The sequence below is a fragment of the Leptodactylus fuscus genome, chromosome 7 (assembly GCF_031893055.1).
Source record: "Leptodactylus fuscus isolate aLepFus1 chromosome 7, aLepFus1.hap2, whole genome shotgun sequence".
NCBI lineage: Eukaryota > Metazoa > Chordata > Amphibia > Anura > Leptodactylidae > Leptodactylus > Leptodactylus fuscus.
The window spans coordinates 27,457,502-27,480,869 of record NC_134271.1 but is presented as its reverse complement, the minus strand read 5'-3'; the positions used below and the strand labels follow the sequence as shown (position 1 = coordinate 27,480,869).

The 23,368-nt window shown below is 45.1% G+C and overlaps 1 protein-coding gene across 2 annotated transcripts; it reads left to right on the top strand.

Annotated features, from left to right (window-relative positions):
• Nucleotides 1-35: 35 nt before the first annotated feature.
• On the top strand, nt 36-23,052 carry FKBP2 (FKBP prolyl isomerase 2). 2 transcript variants are annotated; one of them, XM_075281514.1, is made up of 6 exons: nt 36-164; nt 2,883-3,102; nt 7,955-8,067; nt 21,571-21,617; nt 21,700-21,735; nt 22,896-23,052. In XM_075281514.1, exons 2-6 carry the CDS (start codon nt 2,935-2,937, stop codon nt 22,955-22,957), a joined length of 426 nt encoding a protein of 141 aa, XP_075137615.1. In that variant the 5' UTR covers nt 36-164; nt 2,883-2,934; the 3' UTR covers nt 22,958-23,052. The 2 variants fall into 2 exon arrangements, with proteins under 2 accessions (XP_075137615.1, XP_075137616.1); XM_075281515.1 differs by lacking the exon at nt 36-164 and adding an exon at nt 2,328-2,464.
• Nucleotides 23,053-23,368: the final 316 nt, after the last annotated feature.

Below are 23,368 nucleotides of genomic sequence, written 5' to 3'. Positions count from 1 at the left end.
CTGGCCCCTGATCACTTGACAATGACAGGCAGGACTGACCAATCAGCGAGCGCCGGTGACGCTCCGTGCGCTGTGATTGGACGAAGCGTGCGGTGACGTACACGGATGCGGAAGAGGGGTTAAGTCGGTGTGAAGCTGCGGCGTGCAGACAGATCAGGGGAGAGGTGAGGGCAGGAGTCCCGGGGAGGGGGATGAGGAGGCCGGGGGAAGAGCGGGGTGCTGGGGCTCGGGGGAGGGAGAGGAGAAGACACCGGGGAGGAGCGAGGGTGACATGGGACGTAATAAGGGGCCCCCAGGATCTGATTATGGGGCGTAGGTTGGAGGAATGGAGGGCAAGCCACCCGGAAGGGACTGATGAGGGGAATGGGAACAAGATCGTGCAGGAGCGTGGATCTCTGGAGATGATCGGGGCACTGCAGGGGGACAGGGCTCAGCTGGCGCTGACCAGGAGCCACACGGATGAGGACAGGTATTGGGGCAGGGGCATTAGTAAGAGCTTCCCCCAGGAGGTGACAAGAGACAATCGGGGGTCTGCAGGCGAGAGCATGGTCACTGGTGACTGTGCATGGGGGCTTATGAGACCTAGTGGCAGTGCCAGCAATGGGAAGGATAGAGGGCAGGCAGATGGCACCAGTGCCCAGCTGCAGTGTGAGGCCACAGGAGGCAGGGAAGGCATGGATAAAATACAGGAAAGGATGGCAGTGCCCCAAGATGGCAACCCTGATGTCCAGGTGCTGCAGAAACGGAAAAAGAAAAGCAAAGAGAAGAAGCAAGGACAGGTTAATAGTGGTTGTCATCAGGGCATGGAGGAGGGAAGCTTCCAGGATCTCTACAGGGGGCAAAGTTTAGAGGAGGAGGAGGAGACGCTGCAGGACAGTGACATCCAAGGAGACTCTCAGCTAAGTATTAGCAGTGCCGAGGCCACTGACTTGGGGACATCAGAAGCTGACCTAAAAGAACACAGACAGGAGATTAATGGGAACAAAGGGGTGTCAATAGTGATTGAGGGGAGGGGGTCCAAAGAGGATCTAAATTCTAGTCTAGGGGGGATGAAAGATTTCAGTGAAGAGGTTCCTGAAAGTTCAAAACATCAGGAAGAAAGTCCACAATCCAGCGAGAGCTATAGGGATGCCTTTAGGAGTCCGGGAAATGGATCCAGTGGGTCTGCAGAGGGTCTCGAAACAGATCCGGGTACTTATAGTGGAGGGTTAGTCAGGGATTGGGATGATGAGATGGAAGAGAAGAATTGTGACCCTATAAACTACCAGCATGTACAGTTTATGGCACAGAACTGTTCATCACCTGCTCATCAGAGGGCGCCGGTGGGTCAGTCCAGTTTGGAAGGATGCGGGACTGTGGAGGAAGCGGGCACATGGTGTTGGTGTCTTCACCTCTATTTAGGGGATTTGGAAGGTACCCCACATGTTAAAACAGAGTCAGCAGATGAAGGGCAGTCCAGCGAGTGTGGGTACTCAATGAGTAGCACTCTTCGTGTAGGGGAGCACAGAAGTGAGAATGGTGGTGCTAACACAGGGGATATTCCTGAACCACTCACCAAAAAGGGAGGGAAAATGGGTGAAACTCCTGAACTGCAGGAATGGGTAAACTGGTGGCAAGGGTGGGCCGGTTCTTGCCGCGCAGTATCTGGTCATAGAAGGGGGAAGTCGGCACAGGCTTGGGGGTGTCGAGGAGAGGTGAGAGGAGAAGTACAGAAGCAGCAAGATGTATGGGTGTTGAGAGAATGGACTAGGAGAGATGGCGTGAAGCGGGGGGAAAATGGGCCCAGGGTTGCGGGGAGCGAGGTGTGGGTGCTGAGAAATCAAGAGAAAGGAAAGCAGGATTCTGCATGGCCCTTAGGAAAGGAGGATATTTGGGTTCCCAGAGAACCTAGGCGACATCGAAGTGCGTATTTCATGGCGGACGACACCAAGTGGACTCCCCGTAGTGCCAAACCTGGGGTTTCTGATGGGGGTGAACCTTGAGCAGGCAGGTGGGGTCTTACACCTCATTCTGTGGAGGAGACACTAAACTGTTATGTGTGCGTGTTGTGCGTGTCTGTCCTTAAAGGGAAAGGGGGGAGGGTATTCAGGGTGTAACTATTTGTTAATTTGTCACCTTTTGGGGGGGGGGGATAAGACACTTCTAGGGTGCACTTGATTCACTGCACTAAGCTGATTTACTGGTGCTGCTTTCCTATTTCTTTATAAGGTGCTACAACCAGGTGCTATGAGGTGCTGTATACTGCATGCTGATCATTTTGTATCCTCTTCATGGGGCTCGGAGAAAGTATTCCTTTACAGGGTCCTCATGCCCTTTAGGAAGGGGCACGTCGGGGCTTTGAGGAGTTCTTTCAGTGGGTTAGGGAGGGGATAATTTTTTGATAAAATAATATGGTGCTGTTGCCTTTTTTGTGGCAAACATGAATTCTACCTGTTATACTATGTGAACAGAGCCAGCAACCAAGGTAAGTGTTATTAGCCATATAACATTACTGGCCATAACCTGAGAATCCCCTGCGTGGTGCACCCTCTCATCTATATCATGAAAGAGTAACCTAGAGTGTCCTCATTTCTGTTATCCTCTGCCCTCCCATAACATTTGAGGACTGGACTACTGACGTTACTGACGGACACTACTTACTGACATGTGACCGGTTATAAGGATCCTCATACTGTCAGCTTTCTATCCTTTCGTAGGCTCAGACGAATAGGGATCTTGGTAAAGATTGTCCTGTGTCTTAGTGCTCCTTTATCCATTACATTGGAGTATACAGTATACCATGTTCCCTTGTCTACATGTGTCCTGTCCCTCCATATGTTGCCAATTTAGAAATCACTCCCCTACTTACAATTTTTTTTCCCCCATCTCTTTAATCTTTGCAGGAAATAATATTGCGTGACTGTTAGCGGTTTGGGTGCCCATCTTGCCATCATCATGAACACCCTGTCACTCACACCTTTGTGGTGCCTACTTGTTTTTTCTCTGCTTCCTCTCACTCTTGCTAAAGAGGGAAGTAAGAAATTACAGATTGGTGTGAAGAAGAGAGTGGATCATTGCCCTATTAAATCTCGGAAAGGGGATACCCTCAACATGCATTACACAGTAAGTGTGTGTGTATATATATATATATATATATATATATATATATATAGTTATTTAGAAGCATGCATCTCTATTTAAAGGGGGTTGACTTTTTGCAAACAGGATGAGAACACCTCCAGTTCCTGTTCTGACGCTTCATCTTCTCCCTCCCCATCTTTATTTCCTTGTCCCTGTTGACACGTAAAACAATGACCGCTCTGCTTAGCAGTGGCTGCGGAGGTGACTTGCCTCAATAAATGATTTTCAGGCAGCCATGTTTTGGGAAGGACCAGGAATTAAAAACGGGCGGGGGTCTCATGAACCGCTGGAATGGGGGCAGTGGGGTAAATAATGCTTGTTTTATTATGTTAATAATAATAATATCATATTCCATTTGCAAAAAATGAAATTAATCGGACGTTCCCTTTATATTAAAGGGATTTTACCATTAAAATCAAATTTTTTGTCCCTAACACGTAGGAATAGCCTTAAGAAAGGCTATTCGTCTCCTACCTTTAGATGTCTTCTCTGTGCCGCCGTTCTGTAGAAATCCTGGTTTTCATCTGTATGTAAATCAGTTCTCTCGCAGCACTGGGGATGTCTCCAATGCTGTGAGACAACTCTTGAGTGTCGCCTCCATCTTCTTCAGGAATGGGTCTTCTTCCAGGGGTTGGCTTCAAACTTCTAGGCCTCGAGCCTAGCGCAAAGCCAACTGCACATGCCCGCTGGCCACAAGAGAATGGCTGCTTACACAATATCGTAAGCGGCCGTTTTCTTGTGGCTGGCAGGCACGGACAGTCGGCTTTGCCCGAGGCCTAGAAGTTTGAATCAGACCCGTGCCTGAAGAAGATGGAGGTGGCGCTGGAGAGTTGTCTCACAGCATTGGGGGCGCCCCCAGTGCTGCGAGAGAACTCATTTACATACCGACAAAAAACGGGATTTCTACGGAACGGCGGCACGGAGAAGACATTTAAAGGTAGAAGACTAATAGCCTTTCTTAAGGTTATTACTACGTGTTGGGGACAAAAAATTCGATTTTAATGGTAGAATCCCTTTAAGTGCAACGTTAACTTACCCTAGAGAATAAACACTTAGGGTATGTTCACACAAGGATTCTAGAGCAGATTTGGAGGCAGTCACCCACCTCAATATCTGATCCAATATCTACTTGTTCTTATTAGGAACCACTGACAAATGATTCTTCTTTCATCATGCCCGACCTTGCTAAAGTTGCGGCTCATGGCCTCATGCTGACTTCCCTCACAGCAGGGAAGCTGTTGTCGCACTTGTATTTCGCTTCTTACGTGCCTGGGTCAATATGAAACCTGAATCTGGTTTTCTCCAGTAAATAATACATGTTCTATAGTCGAATTTCCAAAGGAGTAGCTGGAATTCATTGCAGCCTAGATCTAACAAGGTGTTGGAAGCCTAGGTTTGGCAATTATGTCCTGCAAAGCAAGGGACCGCAAGCCTATCCCTGCCTATCTTTCATATTGATCAGGCGTAAAAATTGCTTGTATATCTTCAATTAAATTCTCCCCAAACACCAGAGGATAGGAGAGAAGTGTTTGATTCTGGGTGCACTGAACCCCACCGATCACTAGAACAAGGCCTGGAATCCCCCGTTTCCTCCTTACAGCTTCAAAGCCTGCTAAAAAGAATTAAGGTGTGATCTGTATTATGGCTGTAATCTGTTTTCCGTCTGCTCTTAGTTAATATATAGTGCCTGAACATGCAGGTGTCTTCCTTTAGTTCCAAAAACTGGAAAATAAGTAATTGCTTAAAAAGCAAGTGTAACCCCAAACCCTATATGCTTCATTGTCCTGATGGGCATCTCTTACCTGCATACTTGTTGAGATATGGTTGAACTTGGAGGGCGTACAGGTTCTGTATGGTATCGGTCTCGGATGTTGCAGTTGGACTTGTAGATCCTGCACACTTATGGGTTGCGGCCTTTGAGTTCCAGCTGTTCCTATAGGTGCCCAATTACAGATAAATCTGGTGACTGCAGACCAAGGAAGTGATGGAATCTGATGCAAAGCTCTTGCTGTGTGTGGGCGAGCATTATCTTGCTGAAAAATGCTAGTTGCAAGCCTATGAGAAGCTTATGCATGATATTGTCTGTAAAGCATTGTATAATATATTGGTACTATATAAGTAAGAGAAATAATGTGACTGCAGGATAGTCTGCACTTATGGCTGAAATGTTGGTGTCCCTTGTATCTCTCCTAGGGGTGTCTGTCGATTATAACTGTTTCCCAGAATGTCATATCTTCAGTTGGGGCAGTGTTTTGCTCCCCAGCAACGGAAGGATTGAGGTGTTTACTGCTTTACCTCCTTAGGGGGCGTTTAGACTTGCGCCTGTGTCTGCCCGCTGGGTCTCTGTCCCATTTCTTGGGGAGACCGGCTAGGGGACGGCTTCTTGGCAGTCAGCTTTAAAACCCATTCATTTGAATGGGTTTTTAAAGCAATTCGCTGGTGTACGTATGCAGCCTCTCTGTGGACACAGTCAGACATGAACTATTTTGTATCTGTTCAAAAAAAAACGGTTTCCCTGCGGAGAGGCTGCATACGGACAGCGGCGCTTTGCTATAAAAACCCATCCAAATGATAGGGTTTTAAACCTGACCACTGGGAAGCCGTCCCCTATCCAGTTTTCTCGGAAAAGAAGGCGGAGACCCAGGCGGGGGGGGGGGGGGGGGACACAGGCGCAAGTGTGAATGGCCCCCTAACTTGAGCCCAACCATCACTGAATCCCATACAGAACTTGGAAACAATATGGTTCCAGTCTGTAGCAGTCCAGGTTTCTCACTCACAGGACAAATGCAAATCGGCTATTAATGGCAGGAGACTTAATGGAGTGACACTATTGTCCACCCTCACGCAACATTGTGATAAATGGAATTAAATTCTGTCGCACTGTATACCATGAAACTATGCATAACTTACATGTACGACTACCGTCATGCAGCTTTGCATCAAACAGTGATTTTAAGAAAAAGTTGCATGAGCTCAGCTAAAATATGTATATCAGTGAGCGTACAGAGATGGCTGTCAATCATTGGTTAAGCCCGCCTACTGGACTCCTAAGCCTGGAAACAAATAAATGACAGTTATAAGGAATTGTTTCCTACAAATCTATATATCGGTCTGCTCAGCTCCTCCTGCTCTATAACATACTGCTTAAATACAGTGACCGGTTCCCTTTAACAAAGTAAAGCTTTGTTGCTTATGTCATGTGACTCGGTAGGACATGGCGTTCTTCTTTCCCTACTATCTCCCGCTGTCCCCTGAGTCCAGACATTTCCAGCGTTCATTAACAAAAGGATATTGTGTCGCTTTCAGAAACCTGCAGGAAAAGGTCAGCCATATAAGAAGTGGATCTGTCAGCTAAAATAGTAAACACAATGGTCTCTCCATAACCTGTCTAGATGTGCTGTCAGCGCCTGCTTGTGTGCCTAGGGCAGTACTTGCTCTGCATTGTGTTTGTGGCACTCAAGAAGACCAAGGGTCCTTCAAGTCCTCTTATTGGTCTTTCTATAAAATGTCCTGTCATTGTCTGGCCCCTTAACTATATTCTTTAAGTGTAGTTCTCCTTTCTGAAACCTTCTCGTGTGTCATAGGATTTGATTGACGGGGGTCCGGGTACTGAGACCTCTACTCCTTAGTGAAATGAAGTGGTAGAAGCGCTGAGCTAAGGGTTATGATCGGCCCTGTTCTTCTTGGAGGGTTGAGCAGAGCGTATACAGGCTCTTTTATTATATCTTGCACACCAGGCATTAAAAGATTTCAATTTTTACTCATCCGCTACCCACTTTTGTTAAAACAGGGTGAGGACCCCTTGGCCTGACATAGTTACTATAACATGCAACAGAAAACTGATGTCTTATAGGAGAAATCTAAGATAGCCATTGTTCATGGGATGACTAGAGCGTCTTAAAGGTCTTGTCCACGATCTTAGGATAGGCTGTAAATTCCCGAACACTAGTTTGCAGACAGCTGGCCCTCACACAAATCAGTTGTCCTGGGGTGCGTCTGGTCTCGGTACTATACAGTGTATGGCGCTAGAAGCAGATCACCCTGTATAGCGGCCAAGTGCTGTTACTGCAGGTCAGCTCTCATTGACCTCAATGGGACCAAAGCTGCAGCAATGGCGCTTGGCCTCTATGCAAGGCATGGAGCTAACTACTCCCAGCTCTGTGAACTGTATAGTACGGGATCGGACACGCTCTCAAAAAAAAAAAAAAAAAAAATCTGTGCAAGGGTTGCCTGAGATTATATAGAAGGATCTACTTTTTGACCATGTGCCATTAGCTTTGTCGTTTATGTGACTAACCTGCAATACTGGATCCAACCTATGGACAAAAGAGGCGCTATTTCTAAAGAAAAAAAGCAAGTTTGGACAACTCCTTTCCCTTAGGACGCTGACTTGAATGATCATGTCCTCTCATTCTGAAGGCGATTGGTCAAAGCCATCACTAAATCGGTCTATAAGCTCCTCCCTATAGACACACTCATAAATAAGTGACCCCTTGGACTTTGAATAACGTGTACACAAGGAAATAGGGTGGAACTAAAGGATAGCTTAATGCAAAGTGTAATCAACTAATGTCAGTAAAGATTTCTTTGTAATTTTTTTTTTTGCTCATTCTGAATGCAAAAACACCTGCCTAATGCAGTCTATGCAAACCCGAGGTCAGACGGGCCTTTTCGGTGGTGATAATTGGGCTGAGCAGACAGGATGGGTCTCGTGGGCATTGTCCTCTGTCGGCAGTCTGCTAAATCCTTTCTAATTGGCTAGATCGTCTTTGTTAGGCTTCGTGACATATTCTGTATCCGCACACGTAGTGCTGAATTTCTCTATTTCTTGCAGGGGAAGTTGGAGGACGGCACGGAGTTTGATAGCAGCATCCCCAGAAATCAACCATTCACCTTCACACTGGGCGCTGGACAAGTCATCAAGGGCTGGGACCAAGGTTTACTAGGGTAGGTCCCCGTCATACAAGAAACAAATATCTACAAGTAAAGTATGTATGGTTGTGTTGGCACGAACACCAGATTTCTGTCCTCTGGAGGTTAGAACATCATAGATTTATTAAAGGAGTTTTTGGGGCTATGATATGGATGGCGTATAGATTGGTCATTAATAGCTGATCGGTGGAGGTCCAACTCCTGACACCTCAGCTGATTGCCTGTCTGAAGAGGCTACCATGTTGTGATGAGCACTGCGGTTTCCTTTACTGGGCTTGCCTAGCACACTGTTATAGATTGTACCGTGCCTCTACGTGATATATTTCAGTCTGAGATGCAGTAAGGCCACGTGTCCACCGAACATCACTGGTGTGAGAAGAAGAAGCCTCATCAAACAGGACCCCAACTAATATAACCCCATAAAATCCCTTTAAGTAAAAGAAAACCCAACAGACACATTATACAGATGACTATGGTGTGGGTCCGTATACTATCCATGTATTTCACCGATAGAAGACTGACCCATTCTTTTCCATGGATCCATACACTCTGTGTGATGTTCACAGTCCTGTGCGTGGGCTGACAGTCGGGGCCGTATCAGATGGGACAGGTCCTATTCCTCTCTTATTTTGCGGCCAGTGCTTCCATGGCTCCTATTCATTTAATGAAACAAGCTGCGGAAGCATGGCCCGTGCACGGGTGGCGCATGGGGGACATCCCTGTGTCCCCCATGTTCAGCCCGTGCTTTTAATTCATGGCAGGGAGGGGCAGCACGGTCGCCTGAAACTGCCTAAACCTGTAAGATTTATTAGGATCCATTGCGATAGTGCACTTGTCATGTATCCTATAGAAGAATAACTCAAGACTAGACATGAGCGAACACTGTTCGGATCAGCCGTTCTGAACAGCACGCTCCCATAGAAATGAATGGACGTAGCCGGCACGCGGGGGGTTAAGTGACCGGCCGCCAGCAAAGTGTACGTGCCAGCTGCTTCCATTCATTTCTATGGGAGCGTGCTGTTCGGAACGGCTGATCCGAACAGTGTTCGCTCATCTCTACTCAAGACGCCAGACTGAGCAGAATGTGATTTATAGAGCTCTACCAAGTCTCTGTTAACATGGCAGTAATATGTAGAGACCGGCGAGCATATCACAGTATATTAGATGCTGCCGGTATCCGTTGTGCACCACATCTGGCACCACATAGGTTCTGGTTTAACCTGTGATGAATCCATGATGCAAATATGAACCAGATGTCTATGTAACTCTGCCCATTCATTTTGACTGTGTTTTGTCCATTCATTTCAATGTGGAATCTGACCCCCAATGATGTGACATTAAAGGGGCTCAATTATGCTGTATGAGCCCCACATATGCGTGAATAGCCTTTAAAAAGGCTATTCAGGCACCGCTAATGTTCCCCCGGCTTCATCGTCCTCTTCTTCCGGCAGGATTGGTGCAAATCCAGATTTTAACCAATCCTGCCGGAAGAAGAGGACGATGAAGCCGGGGAAGAGCCAGGACCGGAGGGCGTGGCTGAAAGAAGAGGAAGGTGTGCCAGAAGATGACATCGGACCGTGCATGACCGCCCACCGTGCACGATAAGTATAATTTGCATATATGTTTTTATGGTTTTATTTTAAAACGGGGGGGGGGGGGTGTGTGTGTAAAATAAGATTAGCGGTGCCTGAATGGCCTATTTAAAGGCTATTCACGCATATGTGGGGCTCATACAGCATAATTTTGCTGATGGAGCCCCTTTTAAAGGGGTTGTCCAGAAATTGGACACACTACAGAGGGGCTCAGGGCCGGTGTGACATAAGGAGAATTAAAAAAACAAACACTCCCCTATCTTGGAAGCCCTGTGCCAAGACTGAACAGCGGGCGCTGGAGAGGGACCGGTGATGTGTGTGTGATGTCATCAGTCCCTCCCTGTGAATGCTGGGGTTACTGATTAATCGGTGGTCATGTGGGGTGCAGGGCTTACAGGGATCAAATAGATTGTGGTGGCAGGCATCAAAGCACTCGTGTATGGGTTTTGTTTTTGTCTTTTCTTTCTTGTTACATCTGCTCTGTAGTCTCCAAACTTAGGGGGCGTTCACCCTACCGTTGGTGTCTGTGGCCATTGTCCGTACAAGATTTAGCAATGGACACTAACTGGTCTGTTCGCAATTTGCATTATGTCCACTCTGTATCTCCCCCTAGTGGCAGCTGGACTACTATCACAGATATTTTAAAGAATGAATAAACAAAATTAAAAAAAATAAATCAATAGAAATGTAAGGGTGGATGTTTATTTGGTGTCTTGCGATAGATAGGGGTCCTAAAGATGGAGCCCATAACCCTCATACACTTAGGACATGTATAGTAGGTTAATAAGGGATAGCTCAGAGAACTGTAAGGTAAATCTATATATTGGGTAGTATAAGTCTATATTCACATTTGTGTTCTTATGTTTCCAAATTATTGTTGCGAAGTGTAGCGCAGTCTGTTAACCCTATTCTTGCCAGCAAAAAATATGAAAATCTGGTGTGTCCCGCTAGGAATTTACTAATCTGAATAAATGCACCAAATGTTTAGGACGTCTTATATCAAATGTCATCAGGAAAAAAAAAAAAATTGTATTGCATTGGTTCTGTATCTTCCCATTAGCCGTATCCAGCTCTGCTTCCTCCTGGCAGCGATCCATGAGCTGGCAGCGTGCGGATGGCTGGCAGCACAATATGCCGTCCTAGTGTGGTAACTATGGTCCAGCAGCACAATGAATCATTTACGCCCGTACACAGGCTCTTGTACATGTGTCAGTGTTCAGTGAGCTGGTAATGGGCCATATCTTATTGTAGCTTTATACACATGCTTGTCCTGTAATCTCCCCCTCCCCCCTTCCTTAACAAGGGTCTGCGGGGAGATGGCTTTCTACTTATCATCTCTGACAGATGCCAGAAAAGAGTAGCATCAAAACGGAAATGCGGGATTATTTCTGTGTGTTTTATGTAATGTTGCTGTTTTTCCCCCAAAATATTATAGCTTTCTTTGCTGTAAACATTGAATAATTGGCACTATTGACCGTAGGAGACCCCTGACTGTGTAAGACTTCTCCGGAAATGCCACCCACATGGCCTTATTTATTAGACCTCAGAGAATAATGAGCAGAGACCGGGAGGGGGTGATCAAACATGATAAAAAATCCTGTTACTCGCCTCCCCTGGGCTCTGGACGCTGATCTTTGACCTCTTTAGTTTATGCTGCTTATGTCTGTATCACAACATCACATGACCTCTGAGCCCCTATCTCTGACCTCAGCAGTTTCTGATGTCATTTAAGAGGCTGGAAGAGGTCAGAGACTAGCGCTGGAGCCCAGGGGAGGTGAGTAACATTGTTTTTTATATTTGGTCACCTCTCCTGCCCAGGCCTCTGTGCATTACACTCTGAGGTCTAAAGAGACCTCCACAGTATAATAGCAGTTCCGGTTCGGACAAATCCCATGAAGCTTGGCCAACACCTGCCCTTGTCTTTTGCCCCACAACAGTAATAATCTGTATCAGCGGACGCCAATAGACAGGATTATAATGGGGGCAAATAGGCAATTACATGCCGCTAGGTCCCAGGCTACAACCCATTCTGCCCTTATATATATCCCAAACTGTCAGGGTATATATAAATGGCGCGGCCTGTGCACTGGTAGCACATGGACATCATCTGTGTGCCGGCTGTGCTTTCGTGGCCCTATTCATTCAATGAATGGGAGCTGCAAAACTGGACAGGAAAAACACCTCCCTTTCCTGAGTTTTGTGGCCCAGTCGGCCCAAACACAGATCATGTGCATGGGCCAACAGTAATGAATGGGTCTGTGTGTTATCCGGGAAAACCCACATAGCACACTGACCCCCGCCATGTTCGTCTGCGAGGGGCCTTAGCGTCACAGTGGACTGGTCTCTTCTACTTTTGTACAGCTAATTCTTTTTCTTGGTATTCGCATTGAGTTCGCTTCACATTAGTTTTGACTGGAGGCTCCATAGAAAATAACAATCGTGACAAAACTATAAAACACGCTCTAGTATAACCCAAAGAGTCGAGATCCTGTTTACGTCTCCCACTGGCCTCGCCTGCCTCGTGCCGCATTCCTGCCCAGATAACCCACATAGTAGTCTATGATGAACCGAGCGTAAGATCCTTATAATAACAAATGCAAAGCTTGTCTGAAGATGGAGCGTAAATCAATATTGTTCTGCAGGTGCAAATTTTCCTAAAAGATAGTGTTTTTTTTTTCTTCTTCCATTTATATCCTTCGGTATTAGAGAATAAAAGCTGTTGTGCCATTATGGACACTTGTCTCCTATCCACAGGACGGGGGTATGTATATGATCGCTGGGGTGTCTGACCTTCACCCCCCCAGAAATCACGAGACAGGGGAACCGAAAATCTTCCTTGTGTATTGAGCAGTAGTTGTGAAACTCACGCTTCATTCACTTCTAAAAGGGCGACAGGCGCTGCCAGAGATCAGGCTGCCCCATAGAAGTGAATGTAGCAATGGTCAACAAAGTGCATTGGTTCTTCATTCACAAGAAGGAGTATTTTGTCCCCCAACCTCCTGATTTCTGGGGGTCCCAGTGGGCAGACCCCCAGTGATAGGACACTTATCTCCTGTCCTGTGGATATGAAATTATTGTCCTTAAAGGGGTTGTCCCATCTCAAGGATCCTATCTAAACTGGTTGCTTATGTAAATTGAAGACTTTTGCTAAATATATTTGCTAGGAACCTGATGCAACAAATAACTCAGTAAGTCCTGGGTAACTAGAATCCCCAAGTGCTGAGGCAAAAACAGTCCTGGGTGTGTAACGCTCTCCTAACCGGAGCAGAACCAGGCCCCGAAGTTCTTCACCAGAGCTCCTAATGGTGGAGTTGGACTTGGTAGAAGTCCGAGGCCCGGATCCACAACTGCCCAGAGAGCGACGCACACTCAGCAAACCCCAAGTAGGAGGACCCAGAAGGATCCAGACACTAACCTTAGAGTGAAGTCCAAGAGAGCGGGAAGGACTGGAGTCGCAGATGAGCAGGAGGGTAATCCAGGCATTACACACAGATACCTGAGGAACAAATATGTGGCCAAGCTGGAGGTCACATGGTAGCAGAAGGCAGAGGCAGAAGCACAGTCAGGGAAGCCGGGTCATACAATTCAACGGAGTAGCCAAATCAGAATCCAAAAGGGAGGTCAGGTGGAAGCCAAAGGACATACACAGGAGGTCCGGAAGGTGCCAAATCAGGATCATGGAGGAGAGGTCTGTAAAGCAAGCCAGGTCAACACCTCCAGGGAATCCAAGAGCAGGGACAGGAGGCAGGAGACAGGTAGCAAGGAACCAGGAGAGGCTCGTCACTAGGGAGCTGATACCGTGGTGTAAAACAAATTACCAGCGACGGGCCAAAACCAGAATGAGGCATAAATAGCCTCAGGCCCGCCGCTGACCCCGGAAGTGGTGGTCCCCGCGCTAGGGTGAAACTGGAACCTCCACACACTCAACAGAGGCCTCTGGCCTACCCCAGCGCCAGAACCAGCAGTGATCCCGGCGCTAGACAGGGATCGGGTCGGGCGCCTCCTCGCAGCACAGCGGAGGCCCTAGCCCAGTGATGGCGAACCTTTTAGAGACCGAGTGCCCAAACTGCAACCCAAAACCCACAAAATTTTTGCGGAGTGCCAACACGACAATAATAGACTTAATACTATGCGGATCCACAATTGCGGACAGTTACTGACCAAAAATTACAGTCATGTGGGGCTTTACAGAGCTTTCAATAATACAAACAACGTTGTACTGAAATGTAAAGGTCTCGGCATTTGGTACTTTGAACAATTAATTTTCACTATTTACATCGCACAGGATCTGTTTTATAGTTACCGTGTAATATTCTTACATCCTGTACTAATATCACGTCTGCTATAAAACAGATACTGTGTGATATAAATAGTGAGGGGACCCCAGACAGTATTATATGCTCTGCAGTGGGCCCACCACACAATATTATATTCTCCACAGTACCACAGTAGCCCCCCAGTGTTATATGCTCCGCAGTAGGTGTCCCCCCCCCCCCACAGGATTATATGCTCCACAGTGGCATCCACACACAGTATTGTGTGCTTATAAATAGGCCCCCCCCAGTATTATATGCTCTTTAGTACACCCCCCAGTATTATAAGCCACCCCAGTATTATAAGCCCCCCCCAGTATTATACACTCCCCCCAGTATTATACACCCCACCCAGTATTATAAGCCCCCCCAGTATTATACAGCCCCCTCAGTATTATACACTCCCCCCAGTATTATACACTCCCCCCAGTATCATACACCCCACCAAGTATTATAAGCCCCCCCAGTATTATACACTCCCCCCCAGTATCATACACCCCACCAAGTATTATAAGCGCTCCCCCCAACATCATATACACAGTGAGCCACTCTCATACTCACCCCTGAAGAGCCGCCGGCATCCACCTTCTTGTCACTGGCGGCGCTGATGACGTCATCGCGCCCGCGTCGGGGCAGAGGTCAAACTCTGCAGCCAGTGTAGGCCGCGGTTGCGCGATCCGCGGCCTACCCTGACAGCTTTCAGCTGTATGTGCATTTGCACATACAACTGAAGGCAGTGATCGCTCATCAACGGGGAATCCTGTACCGGATTCCCTGTTGGTTAGCGATCCGGGCGACCGCACGCGTGCCAGCATAGAGGGCTCTGCGTGCCCTCTCTGGCACGCGTGCCATAGGTTCGCCATCACTGCCCTAGCCCGTCCTAACAATATTGCTTTAGAAATGTTGCTTTGTTTGCCTGCTATGTGATTTTTTTTTTTTTTTTAAATTGACATGTGAATGGGAGAGCAAGATTCTTCTGAGACCTGCTTTGAGATTTATTTTCTGCCAGATATATTTGCCTTAATATTCTCTCTTTGGGTCAGGTGAGATACCCCTTCAGCCCCTAATCAAGTTTTCATACTCTTGAGCTATCCACAGTATATGATCTGTTATAGTCCGACCCTGGACCCTGCACAGATCAACTGTTCTAGCTACCTTCAGATACCAGAAGCTGCAAGATACAAGTAGGACCGAAGCTGCCGTTCACTAAAACCACCGCTATATAGTGGACGGGTCTGCTGTGCCACTCCTATCACTTGTATAGGGGCGGAGCTAGAAGCGCAGCCGGAGGGTGCAAAAATATCCAGCTGTCGGACCCCAACAGATCACATACTCATGTCCTATCCTACAGTTAGGTTATCAGTATGAAAATTCTATTTGGGATCGGAAAACCCCTTTAAGAGCCGAAATCTGATGCACAACAGTGTCCAAAAATATAATGGATTAGAAAGATAAACCGTCCACTTCTATTATAAGTGTCTCGGCCCTGCAGTATTCGTAGCAATGTCCCACAATGTAGAAGATTTATATTCTGATCTTTTCTTCAAGTTTACTTTTCAATGAAGAAAAACCAAAGAATTCCGTCTAATTCCTATAGAATCTCCCAGCAGCATTGTCATGGCCTACAATGGCTGTCGCCAATACAGATGTGTGACAAGTGGCTTACCACAGTGCAGGGCGGCCTGCTCATTGCCGGGTAAGCGAGTACATTTCGGAGAGTGACGGCGGCCTTGTACAGACAGCAGGTGCTCCTCATTATACTTGACATTAGTCTGTCTTTAATGCTAATGAATCCACAAGTAGAGCCGAGCGGTGAATGATAATTATTATATCTTCATTATACCCCTGTCTGTAATACTGGCAGCCAAGCCCAGACACAAAGGTTCCTGAAATGTTGTATTTAGCATAAGAACGGAGACACCAAGAGCCTGCTGCCATTCTGCACAAGCCGGGATATTGGAATCAGCTTTGTGTCCCCGAGTCTGGGGGGTGGTTGTTTTTTAAGGACTCTGTCTACAATTCTTTGCAACTGTAAATTGTTAGTGCGTGTTCACACATTCAAGTTTTAATACAGTGTTTGGAACCAAAAACAGGAGTGGATTAATAAAATAGTAGTAATCTTTGTCCCTATACTCTCTTTTCTCTCTCTTCTCTCTCCTCTCTCTTTTCTCTCTTTTCTTTCTCTCTCTCTTTTCTCTCTATTTTCTTTCTCGCGCTCTCTCTCTCTCTCTCTTTTCTCTTTCCCTCGCGCTCTCTCTGGCCCTTATTTGGTTTTGGCTTCAACAACATTAAAATTGCCTGATCAAACCTGCAAATCTGAATATACCCTTAAAGGGATCCTATCATTAAAACTCAATTTTTTTCTCACATGTTGGAATAGCCTTAAGAAAGGCTATTGTTCTCCTACCTTTAGATGTCTTCTCCGCGCCTCCATTCTGTGTAAATCCTGGTTTTTGTTGGTATGCAAATGAGTTCTATTGCAGCACTGGGGGCGGGCCCGCGCTCCAACAGCATTGGGGGCGTCCCCAATGCTGTGAGAAAATTCTCCAGCGCCACCTCCATCTTCTTCAGGAACTTCCTCTTCACGCGTCTTCTTCCGGCGCAGGCTTCAAACTTCTAGGCCTAGGGCAAAGCCAACTGCGCATGCCGTCGGCCACAAGAAACTGGCTTCTTACACAGTATTGTAAGCGGCCATTATCTTGTGGCCGGCAGGCATGCACAGGCGGCTTTGCCCGAGGCCTAGAAGTTTAAAGCCAGCGCTGGAAGAGGTCGTGTGAAGAGGATGTTCCTGAAGAAGATGGAGACAGCGCTGGAGAGTTTTCTCGCAGCATTGAGGACGCCCCCAGTGCTGTTTGAGCGCTGGGGACCGCCCCCAATGCTGTGAGATAACTCATTTGCATACCGACGAAAACTGGGATTTATACCGAACGGCGGCGCGGAGAAGACATCTAAAGGTAAGAGAAGAATAGCCTTTCTTAAGGCTATTCCTACGTGTTAGTGAGAAAAAATGTAGTTTTAATGATAGTATCCCTTTAAGGAATCTGTCTCTAAATCCTCCTAAAAAAAAAAAACTCTTCCCATTCATTTCAATGATTTTTTTTCAGCTACAGAAAAAAAAAAAAAAAAAAAAGCGACACATCACCTCTGCCAGTTTTCTACTTTACATACTATAGTAAATTAAAGGGAGTGTCAGCAGAAAATTGGGTATAAACCTAATCCCAGCACCTTGTAGAGAGCATTCTACAGTTTATAAGATGCACGTAGGTATAGGTGGCACTACTCATACAGAGATATATATCTGCACGGGAGACAAAAAAACGCTAAATGTGGTGGTGCTCTAAGTCCAGAGTAAAGAAGCATGTGAAAAAATGAATAGAAGGAATTACTTGGCACTCACCGAAAATAGCGTAAAAAGTTGAAACTTTATTGAAGGATGTCCATACAAAGTTTTAAAAGCGGGAGGAGGCACGCTCAGCAACCGGGCGACAGCTGTTTCGTATACAAAATATACTTTTTCAAGCTCGTTGGTCTCTAAGAGTGTGCTACCTTCTATTTATACTGGTGCAATCACATACACGTCAATCACATTTGTCTATTAACTCTTACATGTCTGTAACAATTTTAGATACATAGAATAACACCTCCATAATAAAAACACTTCCATGTGTGAACAAGACCCAAGTTTTCAGAATTACAACATTGAATAAAGTTGTGAACACTTTTAATAAACTTTTGAAAAACTTTCAATATTCAGAAAAAGAGCTAGAGGTCCATGGAAAAATATCCATAGAACTCTATAGTGTCAAATCAACCAATGGGGAGCCTGCCGACAATAGGCTCCTCCCCTAGAGGCGTGTTTAACAAGTCGGACTTGAAGGAGAACTAAGGTTTTTTCTATCTTTATTGCTATCAACAAACACCCATAGAATCCTTTTAGGTTAAATAAACCAATAAGGAGCTCGCCGACGGCAGGCTCCACCCCTTATGGGTGTATCCATGTCACTGAGCTTGGGGGGGGAAAAAAAGAGAATTCTTTTACTATGGTCTAAATCCGACCAATGAAGGGACTGCCTACATCTAGCCCCTCCTTTAAGGGTGTGTCCAAAAAGAGCCGGACCTGAAGGAAAACTTCACTAGTTTATTCTTATATCTGTACAACAGAGACTCCGTATTTTGTCTAACGGCAGCTGGCCAATGAGATTCCTGCCTACACTTCAAAGAAGAGCCGTCGACCAATGAAGCTAAGAGCTACACAATGTGAAAAAATCATAGCTCTAAAGCTCCTCCTCTTTTTATGTTGGAGAGCACGGACCTGAAAGAAAACTACTCTAAACAAAAAACCAGAGAGAGAATGTGCTGACACTCAAAAAATGAGGACCAATCGGAAAAGAGCCTACACATCAAAGTAAAACCGCTGTCCAATCAGCAGTTCACCTACTCTTTTAACAGGCTATAATACCTTTATAAGGAAGATTATGAAAAAATGATATGGTAAAGAGAGAAGGCAATAAAGTAAATATGAAATATCATGAAAAATACCAAAAAAAACTAAATTATATATGAATATAAAAATAAATTAAACCATAAGAATGATCAATAAAACGGGGCCAATATAAACACTGTTCTACAAAAAAATACTCATATCTAATTTATCATTCAAGCCTAGCGGACCCATAGCATTGGTGGCTATAATAATTCTCGCTTCCTGTTGCAATAAATATTTACTTAAATCACCTCCTTTTGGTGAGGGGTTCAGTTTTAGCAGACCCATAAATTTTAAGCAGCTAGTATCACCTCCATGTATTGAATTTATATGTTCTATAAATCTTTGCGATCCCTTTTTTGTCTGTACCGATCTAAAATGTTCTCTGATCCTAACAAATAGGTTCCTGATAGTTTTTCCAATGTAAAAAAAGCCACAAGGGCAAATAATAGTATAAACCACAAACTTGCTGCGACAATTAATAAACTGATTCACAAAAAACTCCTGTCCTCCTAATTTGCAATATTTAAGTTCTGAGTTAAACCGACAAAAAGAGCAAGATTGACACTTAAAGTTACCTTTAGGTCGATTTATATTGATCCAATTATCTTTGTTGGGGTTAAAGGTACTAGATGTTATACAGTCACCTATTGTTTTACTTTTTTTAAAAGTGACAATAGGAGGATTCTGACTTATTGATTTAAGTGCGGGATCACTTTCTATGATATGCCAATTTTTTCTTATTACCGATTTTATGATCTGTGACATGGGACTATGGCGAAAAGAAAAACAAAATCTAGGTTCTAAATTTCTATTTTTACTGTGTGTTAATAACCCTTCTCTATTTAAGTTTTCAGCCCTATCATATGCTGTTTCCACCAATCTTAGAGGGTATTTTCTTTCCAAAAACCGTTTTTTTAAGTCATCTGCTTGTTGTTTATAAGTACTACTCCTACTATTAATACGTTTAAGGCGTAAAAACTGACTATAAGGAAGGGCAGTCTTAACGTGGGGAGGATGGTAGCTGTCAAAATGTAGTAAGGTATTTTTTGATGTAGGCTTACGAAAAACACTAGTCTGAACCTCATTGTCTTCAATTCTCAGAAGTACATCTAGAAATTCTAATTCTCTTTCATGAATTTTTGAAGTGAAAGTCATATTAAATGTATTATTATTCAGATAATATATAAATTCATTGAATTCTTCAGACGTTCCAGACCATACTAAAAACACATCATCGATGTATCTATAGTAGGCTTGTATAAATTTCGAAAAATAATTATTCATCGAAAAAACATATTCATCTTCAAAAATTCCTAGGAAAATGTTAGCAAAGGTGCAAGACACAGGCGTGCCCATTGCCGTCCCGGTTACTTGACTATACCACTGATTTCCGAAGACAAAAGCATTATTAGTTAGAACCAGATTAAGTCCTTCTATGATAAATTCTATCATGTGATTGTCAAATCTAGCATGTTTTAAAACTTTTTTAACCGCCTCAATACCTCTCTCATGTGGTATTCGGGAATACAAAGATTCCACGTCTATTGAGGCTAATTTATATTCAGACTGCCATTTGATGTTTGTAAGTATTGATAAAAAATCTTTAGTATCCTTAATGTAAGAAGGAATACTAGTCAGCATAGGTCTTAATAACCTCCCGCTTTTAAAACTTTGTATGGACATCCTTCAATAAAGTTTCAACTTTTTACGCTATTTTCGGTGAGTGCCAAGTAATTCCTTTTATTCTACAGTTTATGTCTGTTATACTTTGGGGGGCCCATTTTCATGAAAATTGCTGTTTGCGCACATGCGAATACGGGAAAGTGTATTGCCTGGGAATCTAGAGCTGAGGCCAAAGCCCAGGCAAACAAAACTTTTTGCATAGAAATAAAATGGCGCTCCAAAGTGGGACAACAGAGGCTTATTTGGAAACTGTAGAATTACCCGTCATTCGGTTTATAACCATATTACGCCCTTTAACATCCTAGCAGTGAATCGAATTCCGTATATACAGTAGTATTTATGTACAGTAGGTGATAAGTAATGTGGATGTGCATTCTATATTTCCACCAGCAGGGTGCGCTCTCTTCCTCATTTGCTCTCCAGCAATCCTTATGGTGCTTTGTTACGGGTAAAATCGCTGTGTCAGAAATTTGTTCCAGAATGTGCCATGTGATACCTGGGGGAGAGGGTGTGCGGCAGGGGGATGGGGGCGCTGATAATAGTCACGTTTTACTCTCCGTACCATCCTCATATTGTCCCTGTGACCTTTATGGTTCGTCAGATGTAGAAACTACCGCACTGTATAATTTCCCATTCAGCAGCTATTTTTTGTTATACTGTATAATCCGTCTACGGGGAATTACATACGTTTTTTTTGCTGGATTTGGATCTGGATTTTTTTTTTTCCTTCCACTCGGGGGATAAATCCAGCAGTTTATTAATATGTATTATTTATTGTGACAGACAAAAAGTAATACGCATTAATTTGCCTGTCTGAGTGCCCGCGTCCGCTCCCGTCTCCGCGCTATGGGAGGTGGGCAGATCCCAAATGCTATTTAATTAGCCCCCGTCTCCCCTCCATTTATCTGGCTTCCAATTCTCTCTGCCTTCTGTTATAAGCCGGCTAATTTATGGCTGTGAGCTCAATTTGTGTCCCTGCCCGTGCAGTCTGGGCTCGCTGGCAGCGCTCTGTTCTGTCACCTGCGCCGAGACGGACTCGCTCATAAAAGCCTCTTGTCTGCTCAGCACAGAGGGCCGAGGCGAAGGCATAAATTCCCTCTTTCTTATTTCAGGCGAGGATGATGGATTCCTTATTCTGCTGTCTGTCACTTTGTCGCCCTCCATAAATATCGCCCGCACTTTATTATAGCCATCGCTGCTGACCTCAGTGGAATAGTTGAGAGTGAAACTTAAATTTTTAGATATTTGCTATAAATGGGACAAGGTTGAGGCTTTAAGGGGTTAATCCAATTTGCCAAATTCAGCTGAAATGCTATAAAATTGATTTTAAAAAATAATAAAATGTCAATTAATTTTCTCTCCCTTTATAATCTGGGATGAGAATCTAAAATTCTGTATATTATTATGGGAAAATTCAGGATTTGCGTCACCTTTTATTTTCCAGAATGTGCGAGGGAGAGAAAAGGAAGCTGGTCATTCCTTCCGAATTAGGTAAGACCCCTTGTGACCGGGCAGGGAGGGGGGTTTTGATGGTATAAGAGATTGAGAAATTGTATATCTTTGTTTTTTTCAGGATATGGTGATAGGGGCGCACCCCCGAAAATTCCAGGTAAGATGCACCCCGTAGTTAACGGGTAATAAATCGTCACTTTTATGACCCATTTACTCGGTGCGACGCTTCGGTGCGCACAACGGTTTCAGTTCCACTTGCAGTTTTGTTTGAAATGAACACGTCCGAACCAAGACTATTTTCAGACCCCCGAGTATAATGAGCGGAGGCGTGGTGGTGAGCAAACATAACAGTGTTACTCAGGACCCCCTGTTCTCTTTAGTAGAGATGAGCGAGTACTGTTCGGATCAGCCGATCCGAACAGCACGCACGCATTGAAATGAATGGATGTAGCCGGCACGCGGGGGGTTAAGCGGCCGGCCTGCGTGTAAAGCGGAAGTACCAGGTGCTTCCATTCATTTCAGTGCGTGCGTGCTGTTCTGTTCGGATCGGCTGATCCGAACAGTACTCGCTCATCTCTACTCTTTAGGTCTTCTGACAGACCTCAAGGACTACTGAGGCCTGTGATTGGTCCTCTGTGATCATGTGGCATTCCCCGTAACTGCTGAAGACCAATCACAGGCCTCTGTCGTCCTTGACATCTGTCAGAAGACACATAGAGAACAGGGAGCTGTAACCCTATAGTTGTTTACCGCCCCTGGGCCTCAGTTTATTACACTCGGGGGTGTGATGGGACTCCAGAGTATAGTAGCAGTTTTGGTTCGGATGTGTTCGGTCTGAGTGAAACTTCCAGGTGAACGTCACAAGACGAATCTACCGTAGTGAGGATCGCCCAACACACACACTTTAAAAGGGACAAGGCCTAAATAATTGCCATTTATACTAATTTAGGCAAAATGCCCGATTTATCGCAATTTTGACTTAGGTCCTAATCGCTCAGCCCAATATGGAAGTGAATGAAGATGTAGACCATGTGCGATCAGCCGTTCCATTGGTTGCGGAGTCCCTTATACCCTCTATAAATCTAGTAGTTCTCTCTTACTCAGTGTATAGTGAATGACTTCAGATTAGCGGAGTACCCCTTCAACTGCTTCCAGGCTGCCCATTCATTATATACGTCCGGGTGATCCACTTTTGGCCCAGTGGGTTGGGAAGGGACCAGTCAGACTATCTTACCAGTATGGTGTAACCCAATAGGTATAACCACAAGCTAGATGAATTAATGGCCTTACATTGTGCGCTTTGTGCTTCTGTTTTAGGAGGAGCTACTCTGATCTTCGAAGTGGAACTGATAAAGATTGAAAGAAGATCGGATTTGTAGATGGGGCTTTAGGACGGGATTGTTTCTATGTTTTGGGGTCCTGTTTGTGGGGAAAGTGGCGTCTCACACAGCGCTCAATAAACACAAACACAACATTGCGGCCTCGTTGTGTCTTCTTAATATTTGGGGTAAGAATCCTTGGGAGAAGGATCAATAACTACACCAAGGAGACATTTGTTGTGGACAATCCGTGCTGGATACGAGGGTCTTCTAAAAAGGCTGGTGATGTGCTCCCAGATTCATCATTAGTATCTCCAGACCCTCTTATCGCAGTTCTTAAGGGTTAACCTATTTTGTGGGATCGAGGACAGTTTGTAGGCTTAAATACATATGACTTGTGGGGGAAGTCTGACACCTGGAACCTGCACAGATCAGCCCACAAGCTGCTGCCGTCTGCTCCTATTCAAGTAG